The sequence below is a fragment of the Aplysia californica genome, unplaced genomic scaffold (genome assembly GCF_000002075.1).
Source record: "Aplysia californica isolate F4 #8 unplaced genomic scaffold, AplCal3.0 scaffold00010, whole genome shotgun sequence".
NCBI lineage: Eukaryota > Metazoa > Mollusca > Gastropoda > Aplysiida > Aplysiidae > Aplysia > Aplysia californica.
The window spans coordinates 1177379-1189617 of NW_004797280.1; the positions used below are offsets into that span (position 1 = coordinate 1177379).

General features: G+C 39.2%; 1 protein-coding gene and 1 long non-coding RNA gene across 2 annotated transcripts in view; one reads left to right on the forward strand and one right to left on the reverse strand.

The window, feature by feature from the left end:
• LOC101849260 (cyclin-dependent kinases regulatory subunit 1) overlaps positions 1–11881 on the forward strand; it is a 23122-nt gene extending 11241 nt beyond the window's left edge. Inside the window, exons 3-4 of the mRNA XM_005089883.3 lie at positions 2420–2547; positions 11600–11881. Of these exons, the coding sequence (XP_005089940.1) occupies positions 2420–2547; positions 11600–11709 (238 nt within the window). The 3' untranslated portion in view covers positions 11710–11881. The remainder of the gene's footprint in view (positions 1–2419; positions 2548–11599) is intronic.
• Positions 8469–11602, reverse strand: LOC118477772. The gene is made up of 2 exons (XR_004858601.1): positions 9977–11602; positions 8469–9330 (listed from the first exon to the last, which is right to left on the reverse strand). It is a non-coding gene; the product is annotated as an uncharacterized LOC118477772 (long non-coding RNA).
• Positions 11882–12239: the final 358 nt, after the last annotated feature.

Consider the following 12239-nt stretch of genomic DNA (forward strand, 5'->3'; position numbering starts at 1 on the left):
CCTTACTATTGTCATTTTCCTCTACTTCTTTTGTATGTTTGTCACTCTTTTGTGACCTGCTATTTCCGGGGTGCCTTGATAGTCGAAGCAGACCTTGTGCTGTTGAAGCTAGAGAGGTGAGCAGTCTAAGTCTGATTCCCTGTAAAGACTTCTCTGTTGACACCCACCCCTTGGCACTCATATGACCTTTATGCAGTTGCGAGCGCCGTAAAACCCTCTACTTTGATTTTTTTTTTTTTAAGTTCATGTGTTAGCAAGACTGGCGCGTGGATTTTCAGCTTTTTTCAAAAAAGTTGAGTGGGATCCCTGTTAAATAACCCAATAGTGTTGATAGTTAAACCCATACCATTTCACAATTTTTTTTACTAGAGTGAGGGGAAGTCTTGACCCTCTATGTTGAACATTATTGTCGCCGATGCTACAACTCTGCCTATGTTCTTACTTTCTGACATAACACAACACCACACCATGTCCTGTGTTTTTGTTATCGTGTTCTTTGAATTTTACAGCAATGTCCGCAAAACTGCAATCAAGGCTTGCTTTCTAAGGGGTTGCTGTTAGGCGAATGCCACTGCTTCATGAATTATAAATTATATTTTTCTCTGGCAGCAGGAAAAATATATCATTATATTATTATAATGTAGTTGATATATTTTTCCTGCTGCCAGAGAGAGAGAGAGAGAGATAAAGACAGGATGAATGCCACTAACAAAAAATACAAGTAGAAAAGAGGTGTGGAAGAAGAAAAAAAGCCTGGGAGAAGTGTTACAACTGTTAGTCCATTGTCTTGTATACACTGGTCACTGAAACAAAAAAAATGTCGTATCCTAGTCTGTTCTGAATCATGTGTGATGCTAAAAGACAGTGAGTTTATCCCATAGTTAAGTAATTAACCATCCATCAGCCTGTCTGCGAAGGGAACTCCATTGACTTTGCATCGGCCAGAGCTGTCACATTACTTTAAGCGAGATAATTGAGTACACTTTCTACACCAGTATTCTTTTCTAAACCCTATCCGTACGCCCTGGGGTCATTTTGTATCCCCGGGGTTGTATTCTTCATATTTTGGAATGCTTTTAGTACGATCTCTGAAACTTTCAGTATTTCTCAAAAAATCATTTTGACAGACTGCTATGCAAAGCCGTACAGATCGGATTAACGAGTAAATTTCCTCTTTTAAAAGTGGTGGCACAGAGTTCCCCACGTCGTATGGATATGACAGTAGAACATGACGTACGGATAGGTTTCATAAGTACTCGAACACCTTTTGCTAGGACCCTTTCCTTGATGCAAATGAAGACTAAAGGGGGAAAACGATGGTAGTCACACAAACTGAAAATCGTGAGGGTACCAATTTTGAACGCTATTGACTCATAACTGTATTTCTGTTCAACTGTTGTTAGATTTACTATTCAACATATATATATGGCTCTTTTCGTCTATGCAGACGGTCAATTTAGCTTTTAGATGGCCTCAAAGTTGTCTTCAATGCAGCTTCTTTCATGGCTAATTCTTCCTATGTTTGAAGCGCAGATTCTGTCGCAGTGCTTGCATGTCAGTGACGTAGATGGAAGTTAGGTTTTTCTTTTCAACAACACTTAACAATAAACCACCAGTCAAACAAATGTGAATTTATGAGTCCACAAGCTTTTAAAATTGACACCCTCACAAGTTCCAGTTTATGACTACCGACGTTTTTCCCCCTGTGCTCTTCATATATTTACAGCGCTGTCTAGTTTGACTCTGATGCTCGGCAAGAAGCTTTTGGTGTGTCACAATGAGCTGTTTTGATATAGGCTACAAAAGTTTTTATCAGGGATGCCAAATCTAAGGTTTTTCAGGCTTTTTCAGGGTTGTTGTTTTTTTTTCAAAAATCATTTGGCATCCCAGAAGAAGAAGGCCACTGACATATCCTTCTTCTCAGTACAGATATAATATTACTGGAATTGATTAAACAGTCCCCATACCCTTGCAAATGAAAGGGGAGAGGTAAGAGAGATATCTTTGTGTGCTCATTGAAAAACTTTACAAGGTTTGTTTTAGGTGAGATGTGATGCCCCGCTCATTTTCAGGTTTTTTTTCAAATATCGTTTTATTTATATATTGTTTGACTAGAACTAGAAGTAGAAGTACTCAAGACTCACCATCCCTACTCCGCTGTTTTTTACAATGGTGATCTGACCATTTTACGTTGAAATTATATCGTTTCTTGTAGTTATCTTGTCAGTATGTTAGTGTTTCAGCAGCTTATAAAAGACTGCTTGCACTGTATGCTTCCCAGGAAGTTGAGGTTGTTTCAGAATGCTCTCAGGTCTGCTGGGGTAATAGTATAGATTGTGAAGGGCATAGAGCTTGCTGTTAAGCGGGGATTTGCACTATAAAAATGGTATCTATTATTATATATTTGTTTCTCCTCCAGACATGTAATCTTGCCGAACGACATTGCCAAGTTAGTGCCGAACAGCCACCTGATGACGGAGACGGAGTGGAGGAACCTAGGAGTGCAGCAGTCGCCAGGATGGGTCCACTACATGGTGCACGCACCAGGTAGGAAAAAGTTCCTCCCCAGACCAGCCAAGTACTGTGGGTGGTTGGCGGGTGCTCTGGTGTGGGGTTTGCTTCTTCTTTCCTATTAAACATTTATCGTCGTTATCTTTCGTTCTTCTTTTTTATGTTTGTTACTCTCTTGTAACACCTCTAATCTTCTGGCGCTCGTATGACCGTATGCAGTTGCAAGCACCGTAAAACCTCTACTAAAACTAAAAAAGCGAAGTACTACTTAATTTTACTTTTTCATCCTCTGTTGCTGTAAAGCGTCGAGAGGATATGCAGTTTTCTATGGTAAGCCAGCTCTGCAGCTCTTTCAGTTGTGTTATGTTTTCTCAGGGTTTCCTTGACTCCCTCGATCCACCTTTTGTGTGGCCTGCCTCTTCCTTATAGCCTTAAGTGCATGGTGTTGTAGTAGGTACCACAAGCGAAAATTTTTAAAACAAAATTGACGTTTAAACCTCGGGGTTCAAATCTACTCTATGAAACAAGAACATTAAAAAAAGAATTTTATCAAAATCCATCAATATACAATCGAGATATGGTATTTCAAAGTTTTATTTTTCAACGAAACCTTTTCAACTGCGACTCTCATCCATGTTTGAGGTGTTCTAAAATACAAAGTGCATGATCAAATCAATGAAAACTTTGTTTTTCCCAGAGCTGTCAACACAAATATTGATATCTCTAAATCAAAGCATGTTAGAATAACTGGTTTCCAAGATGTAGGCCTTCAAAAATTGAAAAAAAAATGCCAAAATTTGTCATTAAGAGCTCAGAACCCTATTTTAACCTCTTCCAAATTAGTGAAAATCACACAATCATTACAAATACATGCAAAGACTTAGCTGAATTTTTTTCAGACCTCTCTGACAATAAGTAACTTTTCTGGACTCCTCTGAAGTGGGCTTCGGTGCAAAAAACGCCTCTTGGAAAATAAATTAGGGGAACTCTGGTACATCCTCGGGCAAAAAGCATCAAAACAAGTGAACAAATTAAGCTACAGGGCTAAATCATACATCAAATTAAAGCTCAATGCAAGCTCTACGGGGCCAAATGAAAATTGTTTACTAAAACCTCTCATAACACTCCATAATAGGGCCCTAATGCCCAAAAACCTGTCATTATTGAGTGAAAATTATAACGTCTGCCGACTGGGAAAAAATTCATATAAAATCAACAAATTGTGCTACAAAGATGCATTATATATCAAATTAAAACTCTTCAGGCTCTGTACAGTGAATTAGTTTATAGAAAGAAAAAAACCTTCCAAACATTTCAGATATGGACAATAATGGGAAAAAAGTCATCAATATTGGTTCAGAAAATAAAGATTTCTGCTCAGAGGGTTTAAAAATTGGAATTAAATCAACATTTGTTCTACCGTGGTTCATCTTGTATAATATAGATCTAGATCTAGTTCTAGATTTATTTATTATTTTAGCTGAGAAAGAAACCAGTGGCTGGGGAAATACAATGTGTCATCGTTTGTCCAGTAAGTGGATGGAAGAAAGAGTGGGAGCATTTCTCCAATTAGCCTATCAGGTGACATCTAAGTCTAAGAATACGTAAAAAGGCTGGTTGATTCAATAATTGAATATCCACCAATCAAGAACGTAGATCTAGCCTTTTTTGTTACCGAATTAAATGCCAAACAATACAATAGATCTACGAACATTTCCATCGGTAACACTAACACCCGGTAACCCCCTTCCGAGTGTAGTGTGTGATGACATGTTACTATAAATAAAACTCCCAGTTCAACTCTTCACGGCTTTATTATTTCACTTTGTCGACCAGAGATGCTTAGATTTCGATGCATTTAGAATAAATAAGGTGTTCTTAGTTGAAAAGACAGCAAAAATACCACCACAAAGCGATACATTTGTATAGATCGCAATTAATTCACTATGAGGTGGGGAAAATGTAGGTCGGCGTGATTCCCACCAAACAATAACAATCCAACCACACGGCAAGTGGTGGCCTATTAGTCTATTTTTCAAAACACGATATTCATAAGTATCCTAAAAGAAAATTATGATAATACTTACATAAATTTGACGCCATAAACAGATCTATCGAATGTTTCTTTTACTGAACCATCAGTATAATCGTCTGCTGGTTGGGTAAGGTCAGAGGGGGTGGAAATGGGCGATGGAACAGCCGCAATAGCAGAATGACGATCTCCCGAAAGTGGTTTGTTACTCCACTTCAAAAAAAGTAATATTTCTACTTCGTGGAACGTAGTTGGCTTTTCTAAACACATAAACTAGATGTCTAGGAATATGATCCTGGCACGGATAGCCCGATTTGTGTCGAATTTCATATTTTAAAATGCTTTCTTCGTCTTTACATCGTACCACTCAAGCTTTCCGCTCGGATTAAAAACTTAAACACATTCCCTGGAAATTCTCCTGAAATCCCAGATTTTTATGTTTCAAACCGCAAGGAAATTAGATGATTAACGACTGAGAAATCGAAATTTAAAACAAGTACCCCCAAATCTAAGCGCGCAAAATTGCGAGACGGCCGAGTTTTCCCGTGTTAAACTTTAGTCAATTAAAAACTAAATATGCTATCAGTTTCTCGTTCACCATGGAGAAGGAAAGACACAGAAAACAGTGGTATAATTTTTATTAGTGTTTACCAAAATTAAAACCAGCTAATAGTTGGATGAAGTTGTCCAAATCTGGCTCCAGCCGTAGCTGTCTGCCTTGAAAACGGCTTGCCTGCGGTACCTAGTTGTAGGCTCTCGAGGCTGGCTGGCCAGGAGACATACGTAACAGGTGGCCAAACCATTTTATTTTTTGTCTTTCTGTGTAATGCAGGCAGGAGTCGATGCCGATAGCTGCTCTTACTTCTTCATTTCTCTGCCTGTCCTGTCTTGTGATGTTAAGGGTTTTGTGGAATTTCATTTCGCATGCAGTGGTTTTGCTTTCATGCGTTTTACTTAATGTCCAGGTCTGGCACTGGTAGCATAATGTTGGTATGAATATTAAGGCGACGAGCTTTCTCTTTGTGTCCATGGAGATGTTTGGATGAGATTGGAGGGGTGCGAGCTGATAGATGACAGCGTTGGCTTTTTGAGTTCGCAATTCTATTTCTCTGTCTATGGATCTTTGTTCAGAAAAAGTATTGCCAAGATATTTGAACTCCTTCACCTGTTTCAGTTGTTTACTATTGACCAGGGGACTACGCTTTCGGCTTACTTTCATAACTTTTGTTTTTGATATATATGCTTATTTTCATGTTAAATTTCTCGCAGCTGTTGTTCAGTTCGGTAGTGTGATTGAAGTGTCTTTCGGCCTTTCCCAAAGGGGGAGATATTAATATGTTCTTATGCCCAGTACAATTGTAAATTGTAAATGGGCTGATTCGTCAATGTCGTGCTCATAACTGCCTGAACTGCAACAGGGAACTGCTGCTTTTCTTTCCTAATCCTTACTATCGTCTTTTTTCCTCTTCTTCTTTTGTATATTTGTCACATGCTTGTGACCCGCTATTTCCGGGATGCTTTGATAGTCGAAACAGACTTTGTGTTATTCAAGCTAGAGAGGTGAGCAGAGTAAGCCCAATTCCATGTAAGGACTTCTCTGTTAACATCCACCCCTTGGCGCTCATATGACTTTATGCAGTTGCGAGCACCGTAAAACCCCTACTAAAACTAAAACTTTGGAGGGGGCGGGAATGAATAAGAAATTGGTCATCTGCGAATAGAATTTCATAAATTGGCTTTCTGGGCTTTGGTTTGCGTCTTTCGTTATTGCGTCCATAACGCATATATTGTGTTTATAACAGGAGGGTAGATAGAATGCATCCTTGTCGTACTCCAGATCTTACTTTGAACCAGTCTGTATTGCCTTCCTTCGTTCTTACTGAGCTTGTGCTGTTAGTTTGTAGAGCTCTGACTAACATTTGTCCTGTGACGCCGTTCTTTTACTAGTGTCTTCCAGAGTTTTGCATGGTTTACTCTGTCAAAAGCCTTCTCCTGGTCTATAAAGACGATATTGGAGTCTTTGTTGTGTTCGATGGTTTACTCACATATATATGGAATGGCCTAGTAAGCTGACGTTGGATAAATCATGTTACGAGACAAACAGACCAGCTAAGTACTTCAACAAAATCAGAGCCATCCAATTGGTTTTGCCTGGAAGAACTCCGCTCAGATTTGCATAAAATCGGGGTGAGGGTTGTTTATAAAATTTGAATTCCGTTTCCATCAGTTGTACGTCACTGATTGTAAATGATGTGAAAATATAGCATGTGCGTTGTTTGTTTATTTGCAATATTAGCACGATTTATTTTAAATTTCATGAAAATAATACCCTTTTTTAAAATTTGCAGTTCATTTTTGTTTGTTACAATTGGTTCATAGTGTAATCTGAATCTACTGGGGATCTGGAGACCCTAATTTTTATTCCCCCAAATTGGTCATAAAAGGGTTGGCTGCCTCCCCATATAGAGAAAGGTGGAAGGCATTTGTCCGTGGCCTATACCCTGATGCAGGGTGAGAAAGGCAATGGTGATGATGCCTCCCCATCCCTTTAGTAATAGAATTTTGTAACACTTTAGTGATCAGCCCTCCTGTGGTAGGCAGAGGAGAAGGAAATTTTACCCGTTTCCTGGATTCGGGCTTGCCAAGTCTCGAATATCCCGTCCCAGGGCTGGTTTGGATTCTGCAGTCGGGAATTTGAGAGGACATTTCAGCCTTCACTACCACCACTTGAAAACGTCCTATTTCTGTCCCCGGGGGTTTTATGCACCACGCATAATTAAGCCAAATTTTATCATTTTTTGCATAATTTCTGATTATTTTCCTTTATCATTCTTAGTTAAAATTAACAGAATTGCATAATTTCAGAATTTAAAAAAAATAAAACTGCGGGGACAGCTGTTTGATGTAATTTTGTTTGCTGTAAAGTAATTTGATGATGTAACATGAGGTGTACCTGATTGGGATTGGAAAAAGTTGACAGCCTGGTATCGCCTAGAACTTTTTCTCTAAATTCTAGATAAATAATGAGATAGAATTGTCTTATTTATTACAGATGATTAAAAACATATATCTTTATTCTCGATGAATAAGAAGTGAGAAATATTTCTGTTTTCTTAATGAATTAAAAATGTTTCCGTATAATATTGATAGAAGAAAAAATGGGAGAAAATAAATTTTCCTTTTTCTTGATGAATAATAAGACAAAAAGAAATTTTTCCCTGTCTTGATCTATCTTGAGGAATAATAAGACAAAAAGAAATTTTTCCCTATCTTGATAAGTAACACTAATGGGAAATTTTTTCTTTTTTCTTGATCATTAAGAAAGAAGGATTTAATCTTGATGAATAAGCCAGGAGAAATATGTTTCCCTTTTCTATAAACATAAATAAGACGGACGAGAAACGTTTCCTTTTTTTCTTCCTGAATGTTTCCTTTTTTCTTCCCGAATAAGTTTCCTTTTTCTTTCTTTCTTTATTTTTTTTCTTTCTTTTTTCTCTCTCTATAAAGAATAAGACTAAGACATTGAAGGAGAAATCTGTCCTTTTTCTCTATAGATTGAATAAGACAGGGGAAATGTTTTGGCTTTTTTTCTCATCAATGAATAAGATGGAAGGAGAAATGTTAGAGTAACTTGATCACTTGCGGCCACGAGCGGACATTCCCCCCTAGCTAGCACTGCTTCTGCACTAAGAGATTCCCTACTTGATTTTCGAGGAGAAAAAAGCCTCAGGAAGGGTCCTGACCTGGCCGGGAATTTAAAGACTTCAAGTGTAGAGTGCAGTGGGTGTTTTCTGCACAACTTCGGCGTACTACTTGGCGGCCGGCAGCCCTGGGTGCGGCCAGGCCTTAAACAAGCTTCAAACAATTGAAAACATGACAAGCAGTGAAGGAAATCAATAACAAACGCATAAGGTGCAATTTGAAATATGGTAGGCCTACATTCAACTTTAATGAGATTCAACAGACTCTTGATCAGAGCATGCAAACGAAATGGAAATCAGTGACACAGAATGCAAACGGGAACGTTCAAAATTAAAGAATGGTACTTACAACTTAGATGCGATTCAATCTACTTTTGATCAGAGCATGCAAACAAAATGGAAATCAATGACAGCGTAGATCTATGCAAAAAAGTGCAAGGGTGGTAGATCTAGATCTAGATTACGTCTACTCTTGATAAGAGCAGAACAGACAAGTCTCACGTCTCTGGTCTCAAGGTACAATCTCCACCGTCATGCTGACCAGTGAATCCCCACTCTCCTCATTCACAGTGTCTGGCCTTCTTTCCGCTTCTGCCAATGCTTGCATTTCGTTTCCAGTTCCGACCATGTTGCAGTCCTCCACCTCTTCTTCATTCATCTCACGCATAGCATGTTATTCTCTTTCTACTCCAAGTCCAACGACTGGTATTTTGTTCCCATCTCCGTCACTCTCAAGCATGTCTTCTCTTTCTGTTTCTTCTGCTTCAACCACTTGTCTTTTGTTTCCTATGCCTTCATTGTCAGCAGCAACACTGTTTCTATTTCTTTCCGTCTGTGGTCCGACTCTTGATCCTTCATCAAGTTCAAGCGTTTCATTGTCCATGTGTCATCTCTGTGGAGTTTCATGTCTTTCCACAACCCCCACTTCAGCAAACATGGTGGATTCCTCAGTCGAACATTCTTCTTCCATGAAATCTTCCAACTGCAGGTCATCTTCATCACACAGTATCATTTCACTTACATTGATACCTGCACTTGTGTCATTGTCTGAATCGCTCAACCTCTTCTTGGATTTGTTTCCTTTCACTTTGGACTTTTTTCTTTTGCTTTTTATTCTCCGTCCCCTTCTCCTTAACTAGTCTCCTCTCTTCTTGCATCTTCTTTCTATTTTCTTTCTCCACTTTGCTTCTTTAGCTCCTCTCGCTGTTTTTCTCTTTCCTTTCCCGTCTTCCATTTCTCCTCTTCCATTTTGGCTCTACTCTGTCCTCTTTTCTCATTTCCATCTCTGATCTTTTGATCTTTCTCGTCTTGTTGATTAAAGAGTCAATTAATTCTTGTCCACTGATGAGTGATGGAAGGTTTTCCAGCAATGTCTTTCTAAGTTTCTCTTGCTGCCATTATTCCTGCGTTGCAAAGTAGGAGGAACGAAGGAATGTTTCAGTCTCAGATTGACTTGGCGTCTCCCCATCCCTTCACTGACTGCTTGGTACACATTGTCTAAACCTTCTTTTGTCCCCTTCGGTTTCCCACTCATTTTGAGACTTGCTTGGGAAAACCCATTTTTTGGATAGTTCAGAGTTCACTTCATGCCATACTTGAGTTTTTGTTTGAGTTGGCCTTTAACGTCTCTAATGAAAACCAGTAGGTCATTTAGGCAAATTAACGTGCTGTTACACTGGGATATGAAATGTAACAAAACTTATTATCCCATCAAGTCCCAGTGTATTAACACCGGGCCAACCCGTCATAGCACTCGTCCCATAATGCCGACGCCAGGTGGGACAGCTACTAGATCTAGATTGCCAGTTTTTTTAGTCTTAGGTATGACCTGGTCGGGAATTGAACCCACGATCTTCCATTCCCGAAAAGGACGCCATACCACTAGGCCACTGAGATCGGTGCCATGCTTGAAAATATCGTATTGTTTCGTTACCAGTAGATCTAGATCTAGCTTTATTAAGTGAACAAAAAGCTTTGCAAACAGCCTACCTCTATCAAGAACAAAGTCTAGATTCTATCTCAAGACCGTTGCCTTTATTTGACCAGGGCTATCTATCATTTTGGACTCTGGCCGCGGCCAGGACCTCTACTGTAAGGCCTGTCCTCGGTGCGGCCGATTCGACCGCATGTGGGCCCACATGAGAAATTACCCTGCCCTGGCTGCGTCCATCGACGTTTCTCTGAAAGTTTACATTTGAGCGATATTTATACAATGTTAGGCTTAAAAACATGCATTTTAAAACACAGAAACCACACTTACTTGACAAAATAATAATATTTAGGTTGTGGTAAGAGCTAATGAAAAAGTCACCTGAAATTTCACAAAGGGATGTTTTCTGGGTTGAAAAGTTCAAACTCGCATCACGTGTGTCGGAACAGCGGGAAAGACCGGAAATGAAAGTGAACGCATTGGCAGACCCAAGAGAAGCTACAGTGGTTTATTCAAAGCCTTACAGCAACTGGAATGCGAGTTATGAGAACTGGCCGCACACCAGCAGTGGCTGCGAGGGGGTCAAGCTACTCTACCCTTTTCTTTATAAAACAGGAAAAATGTTTTATTTTTCTTTATGAATAAGAGGAGAAATAATTATTTCCTTTTTCTTTTTATGAATGTGACATAGGAGGTATTTTTCACTCTGAAAAAGAGTAGAAATGTATTCTTCGCTGTGAATAAGACGGGAAATGTATTTTTCTCTAGGAATAAGAGGGGAAATGTATTTTTTCTCTGTGAATAAGACGTGAAATTTATTTTTCTCAAGGGATAAAAGGAGAAATGTATTATTCACCATGGATAAAGGGAATGTATTGTTCGTCTTTCAATAAGACAGGTTTAATGTTTCCTTTTTCTTTGTTATGAATAAGACCCAAGAAATATGTCCTTTTTTGTCTATAAATAAGACTGGAAGATAGAACTTTTTTCTCTCGTTCTGTGACATACAGTATAATACGGATAGGTCGAACACAAAAGACCTGAAGTTACACATCAGTCGAATTGTGCCTGCAGTCCCGTTCATTTTCTTCCTTCTTTGTCTTTGTAAGATGTTGTTATCGATCCAGTTCTTTGTAAGATATGTCGACCAATGTCGTCCACTGAATTCCTCAAACTTCAGAGGCCGGTCCGCACGTATTCGAGCTATCCGTGTTATTATACAGTACGTCCTTTTTTGTAACAACGATATGGGCTTCTTTCCTATCAAACATCTATCGTCCTTATCTCCCCCTTCTTCTTTTTTATGTTTGTTACTCTCTTGTAACACCTCTACTCTTCTGGGGCTCATATGACCATATGTAGTTGCGAGCGCTGTAAAACCTCTACTAAAACAATACAAGAGTTAATTTCCCGAATTGTCCCCAGAACCCCATGTGCTACTGTTTCGCCGACCCAGACCACTTCCTCCTTCGGACGTACCCTCGGCAGCAACAACGACGGCGACAACCTCCGGTCTAGCTCTGGCAGCTATGTGAAGAATGTGACCCGCAGCTGTTGCATCCGTCTGTGGCAAACTAATAGTATGGTGTGACTGTTGTTACGATATTATGGCCTTTGTAGATTTGTGAGGCCTGCTGAGTTACTTCTCGCAATCCACAAAATGGAGATATTGGCCAAAAATCGGCATAAGGGTCAAATTTGTTTATTTTCTATAATGCCATATTCTTGAACTATAACCTGTCTTTTTATTATTTCATACTTACAAATAGTAAAAACTTCACCTATAAGCGTGATGTATCTATTTCCTTAAGGCTTGAATCCGAGAAGTAACTCATTTTGTCAGCACGCTTCACATTTGTTCCCACTTTGAGTTTTGCTTTACCCTATTGTATCGTGTATCGTCAGGGGTTTGGGTTTGGGTTTTTTTTTGTTTTGTGGGAGGGTCGCTTGACCAGTTCACTTAGGTATGGCCAAGGTGGTGTTTTCTTTCAGTGTTTTATGCTTTAAACAAAAATTTTAGAACCTTTTTTGTGCCTCTAGTCTGTAGACAGATCGTGTTTGCTTA